The 19,543-nt window shown below is 41.0% G+C and overlaps 1 protein-coding gene across 3 annotated transcripts in view; it reads right to left on the minus strand.

Annotated features, from left to right (window-relative positions):
- Window positions 1–2,453: 2,453 nt before the first annotated feature.
- The window catches only part of STON2 (stonin 2), a 140,616-nt gene continuing 123,526 nt past the window's right edge, over window positions 2,454–19,543 (minus strand). For all 3 annotated transcript variants that reach the window (XM_061181147.1, XM_061181144.1, XM_061181146.1), the window contains exons 5-7: window positions 9,996–11,834; window positions 4,387–4,589; window positions 2,454–2,762 (exon numbers count right to left, since the gene is read on the minus strand). In XM_061181147.1, coding sequence (XP_061037130.1) covers window positions 2,679–2,762; window positions 4,387–4,589; window positions 9,996–11,834 — 2,126 coding nt within the window. In that variant the 3' untranslated portion in view covers window positions 2,454–2,678. The remainder of the gene's footprint in view (window positions 2,763–4,386; window positions 4,590–9,995; window positions 11,835–19,543) is intronic.

The raw sequence follows: 19,543 nt of genomic DNA on the forward strand, positions 1-19,543 counted from the left end.
AAGAGTGGCCCCCGCTTGCCACAACTAGAGAAAGCTCTCGCACAGAAACGAAGACCCAACACAGCCATAAATAAATAAATAATTAATTTAAAAAAAAAAAAAAAAATGTCCAGGTGAAAGTACAAAGGCAATGAGAATTAACCAACAGGAAAAAAGGTTCCAACCACCGATACACATGTGATGCTAGCAGGTGAAGCAGAGATCTTGAGAGGGTGCACGGGTGCTAACCTTGGGTAAAGAAGGTGCTAGAATGACCTTCACCTTGCCAACTCTTCAACCCATTTCAATGTTTCTATAAGGAATCGCATGTGCTTTTAGCACAACAGGGGAGGCTATGCCTTGGAGTCCTCACTTGACAAAGACCTCTAGGGGACTCCACTGTATTTCAAAGAGCATGAAAAACCACTTATCAAACTAAAAACAAACAGAGTCCTAATACTGTTGAAACTAAACCTATATGTAGAAGGGATCTTGTTAAGAATCTAGCCCAAATCCAATCTAAGAGTCCCTTTCATAGCATTTAGGATGGGTTATTTTAGCCTTTGCGCATTTGCAGCAACTGGAAGTTTTACTGTTTGAGTCCATTCCTCTTTAGAACAACTCTTATTACAAAGTTCTTTCTTAGATTGAAGCAAACATCTGTCATCTATAAAGCTCCTCTTTTTGCCCTTTGAAGCAACACAGGAAAAGTCCAATTCCTCTCCCCTTATATAGCTCAACAGAGATTTCAAGTCAGCTATTATATCATTCCCTCTTTTTCCCTTTCCAGCTATACATTCTGTTCTTCAGGGGAACTATTCCCCTATTCCATGTATAATCACTCTCCACAACCCTGGCCACCTGACTGGACACAATCAATTTATTAACATCTCTCTTAAAATGTGGTTCCCAGAATTGAACCCAGCCCTCCATCCAGATGTGGACTGACCAGTGCAGCATGCAGGGCTCCCTAGACTTCTTTTACCACAGGCTGAATGCATTAGTTTTGTGACTAGCTATGATATACTCCCGATTCAAAACTGAACTCACATTTCCCTAAGAAAACATTTTATACAAAAACTGCTGTGAAACCAGGACTTCCCAACACCCTTCCCATTAACACACACAGGTAAACACACACATCCGTACACACGTAGGTACCCCATTTTGTACTTAGTGGGTTGCATTTAAGAAACTCAGAATATAGAGTTTCTCATTAATGCCTATTTAATTTCATCCTTTTAGTTTCAGTCTTATGTTCAGGTATTTCAAAAAAATTACAATGATTTCTATATCCTAATGTCAATACATAGTTAGAATTCAGTGAATATTCACGGAATGAACTAATCCCGAATCTGCCAGTCAACAGACTAGTTATATGTCTATTTCTGTGTCATCTACAAATCGGATAACCCTTACTCTTTTCTTCATGGGAGAAACAGGAAGGCAGGTAAAAGCTGCCTTTAAATTGTTGAGCTCGTATCCCCTTTGGGATGCAGAGGTACAGAATGTGAGCTGGAACAGATGAAGAGAAAGAATATTGAGTGTCCTAGATTCTTGGAATCAGGATTTAATGTTCCCAACATTAGAAAAATATGGCTTTCCCTCATATAGAGTCTTCTGCCTTTTAGATCTATTACAATACTGTGATTATTAAACTCTGAATTTTTAGGAAAAGCTCATACAAGCTCAGTTTTGAAACGGCTTTTAAAATGATCTTTTCAACTTATATTTCCTGTAAAGTTTGAGTTAAAGAGACACGCAGCTGTCTATTGGCTATGAGGTATAAAAAGAGTTCCCAAATGCCCCTGACAAATGCCTGAGATATATGTATCCATCTGTTTCAGGAAGCAGAAATGGCCTATATTTTTCAGTGTGAATTTGGAAATTCATTGAGATTTAAGCTGTCTCCTGAATTGAATATAATCTTACAATGAATGTTCTTTTTCCCCAGAATGAAGAAAAGTAAGCTCAATTTTGCTTTCCCTTCAATAGCCACTCTTCGCAGAATGTGGGGCTAATCACAGAATTTAAAAGTGTCCTCTTGTGCCTTTTTTCCATTGTCTGTTGTGACTCAGGGTGATGAACCCTGGGACTGATGCCTTAGAAAGATGGAAAAAGTGTTTCAATCAACACTGTCTAGAACCAGGAGGGAAACATCTCAAAAACTTCTGTTGCATAGTGTTAACATTTGAAGAATGGAGACACCTATGAAAGGTCTAGCAGACCCAAAGAGGAAATCGGTTTTGTACCTTTTCTCAACTTTTTCTAAGGGGAGTGACAGAGACGGAGTCTTAGTTAATTAACTTCTCAAGATTGTTTTTCCAGAAACTGATGTACATGACAGATGCACATCGGAAGGAAATCGCGCCAACAATGATGTTGGGAGTTTCTTTTCCTGACTTTATCAGTCACAAACCATACCCAAGTGCTGTGAGATAAGCAGAGTGGAGAGGAGGCTTAATTATACAGTAAGCTCCGAAAAGTCAGGTGACCCAGGTGCTTCAGGCATGATGAGAGCCTCTCCAAAGCAAGCACCTTAGGGCTTCCTGTTAGAATACAGGTAACTACAAACAGGGAGGTCCGATACACTGTTCCCAACATGGACTAGCCATGATAGGCAGTGCCTTGAACTTCAGCTATTCAGGAAGACATCCTGTCGTGATACTTAGGTCAGGGCCCCCTGCAGTAGGGCTTCGTCACTGGACCCCACACTCCTTGGGATTTTCCATTTCATCTCCTTCAAAGTCTGGCTTCAAACTCTTTTTTTGCTCAATTTCCACCTGTCAAGAATAGAAGTTGGAGAGAAATATCAGAAGAAATATCAGGAAAACATCCCAACAAATAAATAAACCAAAAGAGAAAACCTCACTAGGTTCTTTGAGAGTCCTTGTAACTTGGTTAACGTTCTGGGCTTTAGTCACACCAAGCTACTGGCCATGTGTATATTATGGCTCTGTCTTTGCACATGCCCTTTGCTTGGTCTGGAATTCCTCTCCCTCTCCGTCCATCTGGAAAATTCTTATTCTTTGCCTTACACAGCTACTCAAAGGTCACCTCTTCTGTGAAGCTATTCTTGACCCACCAGGTAGGGTCAGGTGCTCCCCTGTGTATATTCCCACTACACCCTGTACCCACTACACCACAGACTCTGTAGGACAGGGCAGGCCCTTGTTCACTATTGTACCCCAATAATATGGGCATACAGCAGGCAATCACGAAGGTTTATCGAATGAATGCCTTTGCAGCTGGCTGTTTATACTCTCCATTATTTTATCCCTTTAAAAAGTCTCCAAATGGATAAGTATTGTAGTGTTTACGGTTCTGCCTATATCTTTTGGAAAATACTGTAGCTGTAACTGTAAAGAGATTAATAAATTAATCTTGCCTTGAGAGTGATATACCTCATCTGAAGCCTTTGATAAATCAGGCAGGGAATCCTTTGAGCTGAAGGAGTTTCATAATTAAAGCCGCTCTTCTCAATACCACTTGGATATTTATGATGAGGGAAACAATTCAAGACAGAACAGTTGACTAGGGTCATGTTTGAGGAAAGTGCTGGGTTTTTTCCTGGCCACAAGATGGAGTATTTGTTCTTTTTGGTAGTTTAATGTTTTAAATCACACAAGTAAGGAAATATTTAAAGAACAACTAAATGATCATATAAATCTAAGGATGTTATTACAAATAGAAAATTATTAAACCACTTTGCCAAATCCTTCTTCAGTAACCCCCGGTTTTCGTCTTTGGCATATAATCTCCTCCTATTGAATTTCTAACTACTCAGGATATAATCGCTATTTATGTCGGAAATCTCCAACTTCATTTCCTCCTTCACAGCCCTGATCCCGTTACTATTATAGAAGCTTGCCTGGCTTTTGAGTTTGTCCAGTTATAGCCCAGTGACCAGGTTGTATGACTTGGTATATGTCATACTTCACTATGACATACTGTCATACTGTCATACATAGTGTCATACTTCACTATGTAAACTTCATTCAGATCCACTTCATCAACACCTGTAGCTGAAATATATGCTTTGGGTTAGCATTTTCCTGACCCTCCCTCCACTTCCAAACTCACTCCCCTGCACATAAATTATATGACAAATGAGTAATAATAATCCTATTACCCCATTACTCTGTTGTTGTTCATGATGACTGAAAGACATTATATACTCCTCCATCAGCCTGTACTTCTCTTTCCAACCTTCTCTTGCCTGCTAGAGAGATTATTCATTTAACTCAGAGCAGACTCAACCACAGCTATGCATTGTAAACCGCCTGCAAGGTGGTAGGAGAACACCCTGCACCCTGGGCAGGCACTGCTAAAAGGAATGAGAAGGGGGAGGGCATGGGGGTGAACAGACAGACTTGGAAACATTAGCCAGATGCCTCCCGAGGCTACCTTGTAGCTGTAGTGTGCAGAGTAATTGACCCACTTCCTGACGTCCGTCTTGTCTTCCACAGAGATGGATCTTACGGCAGCTCTGGAGGCAGAAGTTGTAGGCATGCTGAACTCGACGTTTACGTGATTGGCAAATCTGGAAGGCACTTCCCGGTCAGAGCCAAGTTCAAGATGGCAGAAGAAACAGTGTGGGTGACCAGAAGCTATGAAAGAAAGACAAAGAATCTAGGGTTCAGGTTCTTTGGGGAGGAAGTGGAAGAGCCTCAATAACAAACAAAAGGAGGCCTGGCAGTCTTTAAGAGCATCCAACTCTGAGCAGAGGATTTGCCTCGGCAGAAGTCACTGCATGTGCTTCAGACCCTTTGACAACACTATCTGACTACGGTAGCCTGGTATCCTAGCAATAAAAGCCATGACCTGAGAAATGGAGTGCATTCTGCCTGCTCAGGTCAGAGCGCTATGTGAACACAGGGTAAATACTGTGAAATAGAGGTTGTAGATTGGCAGAAAGGAATAAAAGAGATCAGCACTTAGCACCTAATAAAACATCAAAGACAGCCACCTGGAGCAAAATCATCAATTTCCTTTGGAAGATGAATTTTCTTAATAGCATTTTATATTTTTTAAAAAATGCTTTTGGCATGTTTTTTGGGTGAACGGCATATATAAATGACAGAGCCCTTAGAAACAGCACATATGCTTTAGGGAAGCATGTGGAACGCTGGAGAGAACACAGACTAATAGGATACCTGGGTTTGACCTGCAGCTCTCCTAAGTGCAGAGATCCCACACCCAAGTCCTTTTTGTTCTCTCCAGGCCTCAATTCCTCATGTGTGAAGTGGGGAGTTGGGGGGTGGTGGAAAAGGGTGGGCTGGATAATGCCAGGCATCGTCCCTTACCGCTATTTAACTCTATAAATCTATGGCTAGTTCTACTGTATTTGGAAGGCAAACTTATGGTTTGATTTTCATTTGAGGATTGTTATTAGATTATTTGAGGGAAAAGAGTCAGAACTTAGTTCTGTGACGATCACCATTGCAGCATCGTCGTCGTTCGTCAGATGTAACAGGAAACGTTTGTTGATAACTCTGAGCCAAGTACTGTGCTAAGTGCTTTACGCAGATTCTCTCACTGTGTCTTCATACAGTCCCTTGAGGTCATAATTATTACGTTGCACAAATGAGGAAACTAAGGCTTCGGGAGGTAAGGTCAGCTGCCCAGGGTCATAGCTAGAAAGTGGCAGAGCCAAGAACTGGACCCAGCAGTCTGACTCCTAGATGTTCTTAACCCGTTTGTCTGAGTCATAACCTCACAGTCCTCAAACCTCAAGACAGGTTTGCAGGGTGACAGGGGTGGAGAAAAAGGAAGCTGTAAGAAACCCCATAAAGCAACTCACTGTGGATAAACCCTGTGACTCTGACTTCATTATGTAACTGAAACAGCCCTTAGCTATCTGAGTTTCCCCAGATAAACAGTTCCAATTTCCTTTATTGGTCTGGGCAGGACTTTTTAATCTCAGAGCGTGAGGACATACACACCCGCTCTCCAAGGAAAACATAACAGAGTGAAGTATTTGTTTTGCTCTGTTTCACAAATGTAACATATTTCAATGGGTCTTTCTAAAGAGTAATACTTTGGAAAATTAATTGAAAAAATTGCAGTTTTTTAGGAAAGGAATTTAAGATATATGTAGTAGTAAAAATTACATTATTTGAAAATGAATCCATTCAATTTTTTTAAATTGTGTACCACAGATGTAATTATATAGCTGTCACTTACTGAACACTTATTACAGGCCAGAGACTGTGCTAAACACTTAAAAACATTACTAATTCCATTCTTAATGAGCTAGGTGTTAATAACCCCATTTTATAAAAAAGGAAACTTGAGATTTCTCTGAAAGGTTTAAGTAAATTGCCTGAGGTCACACAGCCATTAACTTGTAGTACTGGGAATAAAACTCATTATCTAACTGACTCCAAATTATGTCCTACACTCCTCTCAATATATTGCTATAGATTTAGATCATTACAAAGTATTTAGAGGAGTTTCTTGATTTAATTCAATAGCAACCTGAACAACAGTTTTATCTAATTACCCTTATTTACACATTGTTGGAACACTGAAAATCATAACTTTCCACAAAACTGACCCCCCTCTTCTCACCCCACCAAAGCGTATTCACAGCAAAGTCTATGAAAGCAACATTCTCTCTTGAGTTCTAGCATCAGCTAATGGATGTGTAGGGCTAGTGGACAGATAGGGAAGTACAATTTTGAAAGCTAGTATAATTTAATTCATGTTAATGAACTAATGAGCTCACACATTATGTCATCTTCCTTGATGAAGCTGAGAAAATTTAATATTAAAATTCAGATTTCTATTTTCCATAAAAGGGGAATCATACTGGAATTGTTTTCTCTTCACCTGATCTAATGAGAACTGGAATTCCAGCAAAGAAAGCTACCTATGCAGGACAGAATGTTTTGTTTCCTGGCAGACAATCTGGGAAAGCACAGAAACTTGTTCTGGTGCCTTCTAGGATTAAAGGAAAGCTCTTGGGATTAGGACGGGAGGGGTCCTGGGAGAGCACAGATAGAGGGACCCTGCTGGTGGGAGCCATGTTGGAATCCAATGGCAGCTTGTTAGCCTTTTGATGGCTTGATTGGGATAAGCCTGCTGTGGCTGCAGGCTTGAGGTGCCGACAAAGCCCAGGATGCCAACCTGCTGGCTCATGCTGCCCTGCAGTCCGACCATCCTACCTGTTGGGGCTAGGGGTGCAGGGCCACTGCAGGTGGGAGCAGACGTGCAGAGGTTCAGTCCTCTTTCACTGTAAATAGAAGTGTGAGGATTATGCAAAATGGCCTCTAAAAGGCACCTTCCCAAAGCTATCTCAAGACTAAGAAGAGCTCAGAAAAGGGACAGTTACTAACAGATCATCGTCAGTTCTCTGGCTTCATGGAGGGAGCAGTGGATGGGGAGGGCAGGGGCTGGGCACAGAGAATACCAGCAATGGTAAGAACTAGCATTCTGACTGGAAGTCAGATCCTGTACATCTCAAGTTTCCAGAAAAGGGTGCTATTAATTTCCTGAACTGATAGAGAAGTATACCATTGGCCAGAAGTAGAATAAGAAGCTCTTGGGGGGATTTCATGTCTAAAAATATACAACCATGACAGCAAAAGCAGTAATTGAGTGGGGGGTAGGTTTAAGTGAGAAATATCCCCAAATATCCTTATGCTGTCCTGTATTTTAAAAATCATTCACAAATAAGGTTCCAGTAATCTAGAAATACATATGTAGTATATAGGCTGCATTTACTTGGCCTTGAGCCTACTTACCACTACCCCGCTGGGAAGCATTCAGGAAAGTGGTTGCTGAGGACTATTCCATGCCCTGCATCTGCTCCCTTTTTATTCTGGTAACAATCTTTTTTTTTTTTTCTTTTTTCTTCCTCTTTGAGAAATACTCTTCCCCAGCACTGCATGTCATCTTGGTGGTCATGTCAGTCAAAATGCCCTGTCCTCCCTTTTACTCTTGGGAAGTGGCACAAGGACAGAAAATGGCCTGTGATGGTTTGTCCCAAAGGCTGCAGCCTGAGGAGACATCCACAGTTGCTGCTGTCAAGAGCTATCCTTTCTGAAGCCTGCTTGTTCCTTCAGTTCTAGGAGCTACCTGTATCTTTCCAACAATTTATTTCTTTTTGCTAAAAGAAGCCAGTCAGTCTTTGCTGCTTATAAAGCCCCTCACATGGTACTTTTAAATATTTGAGAGAAAGAACTTTGAAACAAATGAGGTATGTGTGTACACACTGAGAAAACTGCAAATCTCTGTTCTCATAGTGGAAGTAACTTTGAGTTTGTGTCTGCTTTGTGTCATCTACTAAGAGGCAGCTGTGGTATGGAGAAAAAAGACCCCTGGATGTGATGAGTCACGTCACTCCCAGTCCTTAACTTTCTCATCTGTGGAATGAAGAGGTTTGACTAAGTTATCCCCAAGGTCCTTTCCAGCTCGAAAATCCAATTATTCCATAATGAAGTGATCTGAATACATGCATAGTAAATTGCAGAGCTAAAAATTCCAGTAAGCATAAACCTGAGGTCTTTTCTCACGTCAAGCCTCTAGCGGGTTAAACAGTAATTTTCTCCCTGTTACCTCAGTTCTCTTCTCAAGGGCATCCGTGCCAAAGGAGAATTGAGGGTTTCTCCTTTCTACCATCAATTCACATCGGCCTCACGGCTGAGGCAGAAATCACAGTGCTGTCACCAGGAGAATACAGTGCTGATTTCAGGGAAATGAATAAGCAAGCTCAGAGAGGAAGACTTTATGTTAAAAATTCTGTCAGTTTAGAAATAGGGGGTGGCAAATCCAGCCTCAAACACAGAGGTCCAATTGTCTCTTCCGTTTGCACTGCTACACCCAGTGTCTGACAAGAAAGCCCTGGTGTGTGTCCACTGCCTGGCCTGCCGGGGGAGTTGGCCAGATCGTATTGCTTCTTGGCTTCACATTGTTTTACATTTAGGGTAACACAGCCGCTCCACGCTCAGAACAGGAAATGAAGACTCCAAACATACTGTTAGGATTTAATAGTGAGAATGGAAAAAAGAATATCTGCATAAGAGAAAGACTTTAACCAACAGTTTTTCCAAACCTCTCTTTCTTTTCTTTTTTTTTTTTCTGGCCCAAATACCCACTTTTTTAACAGATGAGCAAAGTTTATTATAAACAAGAAAAGTGATTTAAAGGGTCACAGGATCATGGGCTTATTGCCTGCCACTGGGGTCACCCAGACTTACTCTAAGAAATAAAGCTATTAGAGCTGGTTTGATTACTCCTTAGTTTTGTCATTTCACCAAATCTCACTGGACCCATGAGGAAAGTCATTGCCTTCGGGCTCACTAAAGCACAGAAGCACCCCTGCTAGCTGTGAGCAGGCCAGCTAGGGCTGGTAAACTGTCTCCTTTGTTTAAATTAAACATCCCTTCCCTTACTTTTTGTCCTTTTGGATTTCAGTCCTTTTGGACCTTCATGTCCTGGCTGGATCTTCAGTCTGATCAGAGGCCCCTTCCCCATCTCCAGATCCTGGATCTGAACCTGGAATGTTACAATTGACAGGCCTTGCACAGGGTGACTGGAATCATAAATCTAACTCTTGGCCTGTACTGTACACATGATTGGCCATAAACTGGCTCTTTTACCTATACTTGGGGCACAGACATCTCTTCAAAACCCAGAAGCCTTCTAGGATCTGGAAAAGTATAGCTTCCAACACCAGAGAAAACTTTAAAGAGTCAGAAAATAATACAGAATCATAAGCTTCCTTGGAAGTCTGCTTAGCAGCCCAGCTGAGAAGAAGAATGCATAGTTTTATGGAAGAAGTGTGATAGTAAGAGAGTAGAAAGATGGAGTGAACTGGGTCATGCATGTTTGTTAAGTACTTCGCTCAAATATTTTTGCTTTTCTGGTCCCCCATTCCCCCATCCCTCCCCATCATCATTCCTATCACATAACAAAAACCAGCACTTCATAGGGAAAGAGAATGTGGAACTTTGATCCCAGCTCTTTCACAACCATGTGGCGGTTTTCACAGAAGAGAAAGCTCTGCCTACCTGAGTTTTTGTCAGGCAGTCGGTTTATCCTCCACACAATGGAGTTGAAGGCATGCTCATACTTCGCAGTTCCCAGAGTTACTCTCATGACAGGCTCAGAGCCAGACAAGCTACTTGAGCCAAAACTTGCCCCCCGGTTCACTTTGGCTTTCAAAGACTTTTCCCCCAGGACACTTTCCCTGCGCAAGTTTTTCACCCACTCACTGGGCACAGGGTAGCGAACCATCACGTTCTCACAGGGAACCTGAGTGAGAGGATCACAGTTAGAGGAGAAGCCAGATGACATCCTCAGCCAGCTCTGCACCTCCACCTCTGCCCCACTGATGCTTGCCACAGTCCTGAGTGTGAAAGGCAAGGTCTTCTCGGCAAATACTGTCCTGAACCGCATTAGCTCAAGTCGGCAGGCGTCCAAAGGGTTGAACAGAATAACCCGTGAGCTGTTGAATACATCCTCATCCACACACCTGTGAAAATGGCACTCGTGGAGCTTGATCCACTTTGTGGTGGTGGTGGGCATGATGTCTTGCCGGGAAACGATTTCGTTCCCTTTGACGAGGACGTCATTGAGACCCAAGCGGCACTCGGCAAGGCCAGAGAGGAAACTCAGGATGTGGACCCGTGTCAAGACACGGTGCTGGAGAATCTGGTTGTCTCCTTTGCTCACAAGGCCAGAGAATTCATCTCGGACATCCACTACAATCTCCTCTTCAAGGTAGTTCAAGCCAACTGTGCACAAGTCCATTGACAACACCGGCAGGTCCATGAGACGGTCCTGAACTGCACGGATGAAGCTCAGGAAGTCATCGTAATTGGTGGTGCCCAGCTTAATCACTTGTTCCCTCTCGGCCACGTGGGCCACGGCAGGTTTAGGCTGGTATTTCTTCTTCTCCTTGTAGGTGACGCGGTCTATCCGCAAGCTGTGGATCCTGCCGTTCTCATCATAGTTTTGGAGCCGGGGCTCTGAAATCTCATGGCAGATCTCCAGCTTGAACTCACGGAATGGCTTTTCTAAGCCCTTCTCATAATACAGCTGCAGATACCCGCTGTCTGTCAGTTTGATGTAGATGGGTCCCCAGTGCCTAGAGGACATGATGTTTTTCTTCTCAGGGATCCTAAGCATCATGGGCCACCCATCCCTGGGCTGGGACAGTGCGGAACCTGGTGGGTGGTCATCTAGCTCAATCCAGGCTATTGGGTCATCATCAGGGAGGGTCGTACTCCCTAAGTGATCGGGATCCTCAATTTGGAGTCGTTTGAGTTTTTCAACAGCATCAGAGTGTGACTGGTTTTTGCTTGAATCATCAAAATTGATGGCATCCTTGTAGATGACAATGAGAGAATCTCTTTGGCTTTTGCCTGTGGTACCAGACATGGAATTGTCTTGGGAGCGCCTCTCCTGCTCCTCAAAGAAAGCGCGGAAAGGGTTTATAGGGGAGGGTTGTACATCCTGTAGAGTCTCATTCAGAAAAGGATTGGTTGCCCTCCAAAGAGGAGCCTCAGGCACGGAAGGCGGATGGTTTAAGGAGGAAATGTCCAGCTTCTGAACTTTGGAGAAGTTCATCAAAGTGCTCTTGGGACGTTCCCTCTTCTTAAATGACCCAGTTGAGTTATAAGGTGCATCTGGGATCACAGATGCAAGAGGTGGTGTTTTTGGCTTCAGAGGAGAGGTGATTGGTGGCAAAGGGCTGCTGACTTCATTGTCATCAAAAGTGACCCAGCTAGGGAAACGAGCAGAGGTCACTAGAGTGGTGGGGTGTCCGTTCATAGCTGGACTGCTGGCCTGCCAGTTGATGGCCTCCATCTCTACCTCTTCATCTTCCTGAAGAGAGGAAGAATTGTCTAAAAGGAAAAGGAGAACATATGAGGGGCTGCTATTCAGGGCCTCTAGAGGTATAGGAATGAGGGATGACTAGAATTTTATCTGGAATCCAGTAAATTCCAAAGCATTTCATTACTTGGCCTCAAGTGTTTCGTCTGGGCACAGCTCTCACAGTTTTGTAATAAGCACACCAGTTTGGTAATAAGCAGTAAGAATACAAATGTCAATACAGAAGCACTGATAGGACCCAGGTCCCTTGCAATTTAACTCTTATACATTCTCCCTTTATTTTATCGAGGTTTCTGGAATAGATTTTTTTTCTTGACTCTAAAGTATGTATTCTTATATTTTTAAACATTGAAAACTACCTCCTACATAAAATGATAGAAAGCTGATCTCATTGAACAAAACAAGCCATATGCTCTAAGTGATAATATGATTGCAAATAATGTAATCAGAGAGATTTTTACCCAAATGTGGTAAATAAATATTAAAGACAAAATGTTAACATCCTTAATATGAAATAAATTTACACAAGTGAATAACAAAAATACAAAAACTTGAAATACAGGCAAAGGACATATACAGACAACCCAGGAAAGAGAAAGGAAAAATGTCTAAAAACCATGTAGAAAATGTTCAGTCTCACTAGTAATAAGAAAAATGTAAATTAAACCCCAAAAATCAGTGAAGATTTTTAAAGTTTTAGTATTCGATGAGGGTAAAGGTGCTATAATATGAACAGTAAATAGACCTTTAATGGGACCATAAGTTGCTACAAACTCTCTGAAAATGGTTTGGCAATTTGTATTAAGAATTTTACAAATATTCATGAACAATGACTTAGTAATCTCACCCTAAGGAAATAAATCCAAATTAGGAACCAAGTTTTGGGTGAACCTTAAGAAATTGAGGCATACAATGGAATAACACGCAGCCATTAAAATATTTACAAGTATGTATAACATGAGAAAATGCTCCTGATACTAATCTTTTTTCTCTAAAATACTTTTCCATCTTGGGGTTTAATTTATGGAAAAAAAAAATTATTACAAATAAAACACCCTAGCAGGGCCTTCGAGGAAGGAGATACAGGAGTTAAGTTTCGATGCAGGGAAGACCCAGACCTTTTCAGTAAAGATACTGTGTGTCTGCTGGGGTTATGGGAAGGAGGAGGAAATGAGGCCTTTATAAAGCAAGGAGTGGATTCTGAGGAAGGAATGGCACAGAAAACAAATCTGTATCTGGCATATAGTAAATGCTCAGTGAAGGATTGCTAATTGAATGAGTGAGAAAAGAAACTTTGCTTTGGAGCAGTTCTATTCTCTCTGTCTCTGGAGGAATGTGTATGGGGAGCTCTGCCGCCATTCCACCCACTGTTTTTACTGCCAGAAATTTGGAATCAAAGAGAAATGAATACTCAAATGGTTAGGTCAAATAGCTGACTTTTCTTACCATCCTGCTAAATCTTCACGAATATCATATCCAACCACACCAAATCAGCAATGTCACATATAATTAAACATGTAATTACACATGGATGGGATGGCTGCCTCTCATCCATCTTTCAAAGTATATTTATTCAAACAAATAGCCATTACCTCTACTGAAAACATCAGTTTGAAAATATAAGCTAAATACATGAGCGAGCATACATACATACCCACACTCGCCCCAGAAATATAATGAGCAAAAAGTATTTTCTATATATGCAGCATCACAAAAGAATTTCAAAGCGTTTTAAAATTAAAGATGAGACTCTCCTTCAAATTAATCATTAATCCACTTTTGTAGATGCATAAGTGCTTTATTTTCTAGAAAATGAAGGGAAATGGGTCAGAAAACAATCCAGGTTTGTAGGACTTACATTTTATTACTACTACAACTGCTGTTGTTGTTGTTGTAATGAAGCCTAAAGGGAACAATGTGGCCCTGAGTAAAATACAATCATTTCCTTGGAACAGTAACTAATCCTCCCTAGAAAACTGGCAAAGGGGTGTATCAAAATGCATCACTTTCTAATGAAGCAGCTCTATGGAGCTTTTGTAAGCAGTATTTCCACCCAGACAGTCTGGTATTGACCCACCCCTTGTACCAGGGATATCCTTTTTGCCTTGGAGCTCATTACTACTCCCTAGTTCAAAACGTGCCCTAAGTCCTTTTCCTTTGGAGGGTGGCTTTCTGCCAAAGCTGTTTATTCTTGCTGCTAAAGGATTCTCTTCTGTTGGGAGACTTGTCCCCAAAATAGCACTTCTCATCTTCCTCTCCCAAACCAAAAAAAGGGGGGGGAAAGGCCTTTGTCTCCGCTGAAGATAATTTCCTTATAATAAATTTGTTTTTAAGCCAAGTTACTTGAGATCACACCAAGTCCTACACAGCTGTGAAGCATTTGACTCATAATACAATTTAAATGAAGTATCTTTAAATTTGGGGGGAAATTTTTTGAATTAAACTAATTTCTAGAGATTCTACATTCTCTTAGACAGCCATCAAAAAGTTTCAAAAGATTGTTATAAAGTCTCTCCTTTGGCATTTTCATCTTCCATGATTACAACCTGTTTTAAAAATCCATCCTTTGGGATGATAGTGGGGTATAGGTCAAATTTCTGAAAATGAGAATTTGTTTTTCTACAAAATCATTTATAAAGAAAAAATATCTTAATAAAGACACTTTTATAGATGAAAAGCAAAAGTGATCCATAGTTCATATAGGTCATAGTGGTTCATATTTTCATATGAAAATAAAGCATTTCTTGAGGTGAACCTAAGGACCGCCAAATACTACTTTTAAAAATTATCCCGTTAACACTGACTTCCCTATTTGTGAGTTCTTAATTTTTTTTCATTTATCACTGACTGAAGGACATCCTCAATTGTTTTTATAAAGGTTAAGTCATATATTTTCTGAGCCTCTTTTTATTAAAGGATGGTCTTTGAGACTTTCACGTATAAAAAAATGACTTAATCTGTATGTAAAATTTCTGGGGGAAAATATTTGTATCATATAAGACAAAAATTCGACCTCTTTAATATATAATGACAGTGTATCCTTAATAAAAATGATACACCCTCGCAATAAAATAGGATGAAAACAGACTATTCACTAATGAAGAAATATAAATATCTAATAACTCTTTGGAAAAAAGAGTTTAACCTTATAAAAGAATAAATACAGGACTTCCCTGGTGGTCCAGTGGTAAAGAATCTGCCTTCCAATGCAGGGGATGCGATTTTATCCCTGGTCAGGGAACTAAGATCCCACATGCCGCGGGGCAACTAAGCCCGCGCACCTCAACTAGAGAGCCCAAGTGCTACACACTACAAAGCCCATGTGCTCTGGAGCCTGCGTGCCACAACTAGAGAGAGAGAAGCCCGCGTGCTACAACAAAAGATCCCACGTGCCACAACTAAGACCCAATGCAGCCAAAAATAAATACAATTAAAAATAATTAATTAAATAAATATTTTTTTTAAAAAAGAATAAATACAATTCTCCCTGTGTCAGAGAGACAAAGATTTAGAAAGAATAATAATCATTACTGGTGACACGTGGAAATTTACACTCTATAATGTAAGTGTTAAAAAGAAATCTTTCTGGAAGGCAATTTGAAAATTTGTACAAAAGTCTCAAAAAAAATAATCCAAGAATTCTACTTATAGGCTTTATCTAAGGAAAGAACAAGACAGACATGTAATGATGTATATAGTGGTATGTTTATCATAGCAGTGTTTGTATCATGGAAAAATTGGAAACAAATGTCCAATAATGGGAGATTGGTTATATCAACTGTTATACACCTAAAATGGAATCTCATGCATCAATCAAGACAATGCTGTTGATGATGTTAATTCACTGGAAGCTGATCATGATATATGTTGTTGAGTGAATAACAAGAGCCTACAGTGTGGAGTCAGACTGCCTGGGTTTCAATTCCGTGTCTGCAGCTTATTAGCTATGTGACTTTGGGCAAGTTGTTTAATTTCTCTGCGTCTCAGCTTTCCCACCTATGAAACTAGAAGAATATTCAATCCTACCTAACAGGGTTGCTGTGAAAATTTACTACAGATGTTAGAATTGTGTTTGGCAAATAATAAATGTTCAGTAGATGTTAGCTGCTCTAACTACTGCTGCTGCTGCTACTGCTGCTACAATGATACATACTCATGATATAAAGTGTATATATGTACTAAAAAGCTTTTTGATGTGAAAACAAATGTCTCGTGGGGTGAGAGGTGATTTTTAAAATTCTGTATCTGTATTCTTTCTTTTTAAAAAAATGCTGTATTGCTTACAAAATAAAGAAATATTAAAAGGTCAAAACCTATCTTTAGTCCTCCCACTAATTAACCTTAGAGCAAGAAAACCAACAGCTTTGCTGTAGTCCATGTTGATAATGCAGCAGTTAGATCTTCTTCCTAAGACACTTATGACTGGTGTGGCTGGTATGGGAAACAATAAGGGGGAAAAAAAGTCTGGCAAATTTCTCCACTAAGAAATTGGCAAAAACTAATTATCTTCAGAACAACATTAACTATCATCCACAATTCCATTTTACTGACTTATTAAAATATAAGCATCATTTTAATTACTCTCTCTTCCATATTGCTTTTAGTATTATGAGTTGGCCTCTGCCGAATAAAAGCCATGGATGAAGATTAGGTTCTTATTCTACACCACAGGGAGAATTTCTAGTACCTAAGAGCTTCCTTAATGCCTTTACTGATGCAAACTAGAGAGAAATGGTGGATTCTTTTAATGTTAGACCACTATCTATTTTAAATACCCCAAAGATTAAATTAATTGATTACAATGGCAATCAAAACCACCAAACTGAAGAAAAAGTAAGCACTATGGGGAAAAAAATCAGATTCTATGATATTTTGAATACAGCAGACAGTCTGCCATCTTCCTCGCCCATTTGTTAACCTAATTTGTTAAATGCAATGACAAGTGCAAAAAACTTATTGAGAGCTGTTCGCTGGAATTTATGAGCAGTGGCAAGAACAAATATTCTTAGATTATTGTGGTTTTCTCAACATGAGATAACAGTCACTGTTGCAAGAGAGCATACACTGTATGACCAGACTCAGATGCACAGTAGGCACTTAAATATTTGTGTAGTAATCTGCAAAGCAAGAGGAGGAACACAGAATTTTCGGGCTTGAAGAGATTTTAGAAATAATAAAACTCGACCCCTTCATCTTGCTGAGAAGACCAAGGCTCAGCGAGTTTAATTCAACTGCCCAAGATGAAATTAAAAGTCAAGTCCCACTTCTAATATTCAATAACTGGTAATTTCTTAATGCTTGTTCATTAGATTAAAATCTGGTTAACTTACCTTTGAGATTGGCAAGAGTCATCTTGACACACAACTTTTTAGGAGCGTTGTTCAGTGGGAGAAAAGAAGTTAACTAAACAGGATTGACATTTATACAGGGAAGCCTCTGGGCATAAAGTCATCCCCTGATAATGTGAATGTGTATGGGTGAGAGAAAGGAGTTACTCATTTGAACCTTATCAAGGGAGCTTCTAACTTGGATAAAATAAACTGAGACCTGCTTAATCATCACAGTACACTGATAAAAAGGAGAGTCAGAGGGTCTGAGTCTATTTATCTGTCCTTCGAATTGTCGTGGAGAGGGGATGCTTTGATGCTGGTCAGAGATATCCCCAAAGTGAAGAAGTCAATTCATCAAACTACCACTTAACCACTACTTGACAGAATCCCTATCAAGAACATTTTACACTGCATTCTGGTTTTTATTTGCTAAGAGGACCTAAGAAGCAGTACTGAGCACCTTCAAATGACTGGTCCAGCTCACCCTGCCAACTCCCTCCCTGCTTATCAAGACTGACCTTATACATTTCATCACCCTTTTTTTTTTTTTTTTTGCTCATAAAAGCAAGCATCAGACTTTAAGTTTGATGAATGGCCCAGGAACAGCCCCAATATCTTGTATGTTCCTAGTCTGTTCTAAATTTTTAAAATCTGGTTCTAAACTTTTGCCTGTTTTACCATTGCCCATTTCCCCATGGCTTCTTCAATATTCAACCTTTGGATCCCTGCTTTTGGCGTCTTCCTCTAACAAGTGAACTTCCACTCAACTGGTTTACTGGTTTCCCTGGCTTAATTTGCCTTTCTGATATCAGCTTCTTATGCTGTCTTAGATGAAGGCTCTATTCTCCCACCCGGGCAGAGATCCCACTGTAACCCCTTGCTGTTGTCTGACAGGGCCAACTTCAGTTCCCCAGCAGAGGTCATAGGCAAGGGGCAGGGCTGGATTCCAATATCTATGGTAAATTGAAAAACTGGCAATCCATTTAATAAATTAATCTCTTAACATAAATTAATCTCTTAACATTTTATATATCAGGGCATCTCAGAGACTTAACTAGTGATGATACCTGATGACCTAACCTAACCTGTGTTTTATTTATTTTTTATTGCCATAACAAAAAGCCCCCTGCATTTCCTTCCCAACCTAAACTATTTTCCGAGCCCACCAAAGAGGAGTAAACAAAGAGGATTTTCTAGGGTTTGAGCCCTTTCGGATGGACTGTGAAGCTCTCTGCTTAATGGCCCGTCAAACTCTTCTATGATGTGACAAGATAGTGGAAAGGGCTCTTTTGGTTCAGGAGCTTAAAAGAGAAGGGAGTAGCATCCAGATGTTACTGTCAGGGAGAACGTATGGTAGAGGCAAGGGAAAAAAGGGGTCTTCATCCTGACTCTGATTTGAGCATAGTTCTTATGCCTAGGAAGTGCCAGCGCTGGGGACCAGGAAAAGGACTGCCTGGAGGGGCACTGGGCAAGTTCCTAGAAACAGTGGCAAGCCTACAGTGCTCGTGCCCTTACTGTGACCAGGACAGGTCACTCCCCGGGACTGCCTGTCCCACTGCCACAGTGGAAGTCTCACTTGCGTGTGCCCCCAGGTCCTTACTCACTATTCACCTGGTCACCACGTGAGGACACACCACAGCAACAAGCCAGGATGCTTGTAAGCTCCAAGGAACCACTGGACCCCTAAGCGGGTGAGGGAACAGTCAAGGTCCTGGACTTGAGTGAAGAACTAGGGTGAATCAGTATGCCCTAAATTAGGGTTAAAAGGGACTAAACCGTGCTGTTACATTTGGTCAGAGATCTCAGTTTTTAAGATCCTCATCACTCTTATATGAACAGGTAAAATCAGGTTTCATGTTTCGCAGGATGATCCCCAAATCCTGGAACTTCTGAGGAGGGTAAAGACACATCTTACTACTTTTACCACTTCTTACTTTTTTTTTTTTTAATTTTTATTTGTTTACTTATTTATTTATTTATGGCTGTGTTGGGTCTTTGTTTCTGTGCGAGGGCTTTCTCTAGTTGCAGCAAGTGGGGGCTACTCTTCATCGCGGTGCGCGGGCCTCTCACTATCACGGCCTCTCTTGTTGCAGAGCACAGGCTCCAGACGCGCAGGCTCAGTAATTGTGGCTCACGGGCCTAATTGCTCCGCGGCATGTGGGATCTTCCCAGACCAGGGCTCGAACCCGTGTCCCCTGCATTGGCAGGCAGATTCTCAACCACTGCGCCACCAGGGAAGCCCTACTTTTACCATTTCCTAACTGCAATAGTAAGAAACAGAGAAAAGGACCAGACTTACGAAGGATTAGGGAACACCCAAGGATAAGGGCTTGATGGTCCTCCTGGTTATGTTGGTGAGTAACAGAAAACAGAACTATGCCTCAGAGGGG

This window comes from Eubalaena glacialis, chromosome 2 (assembly GCF_028564815.1).
Source record: "Eubalaena glacialis isolate mEubGla1 chromosome 2, mEubGla1.1.hap2.+ XY, whole genome shotgun sequence".
NCBI classification, from domain to species: Eukaryota; Metazoa; Chordata; class Mammalia; order Artiodactyla; family Balaenidae; genus Eubalaena; species Eubalaena glacialis.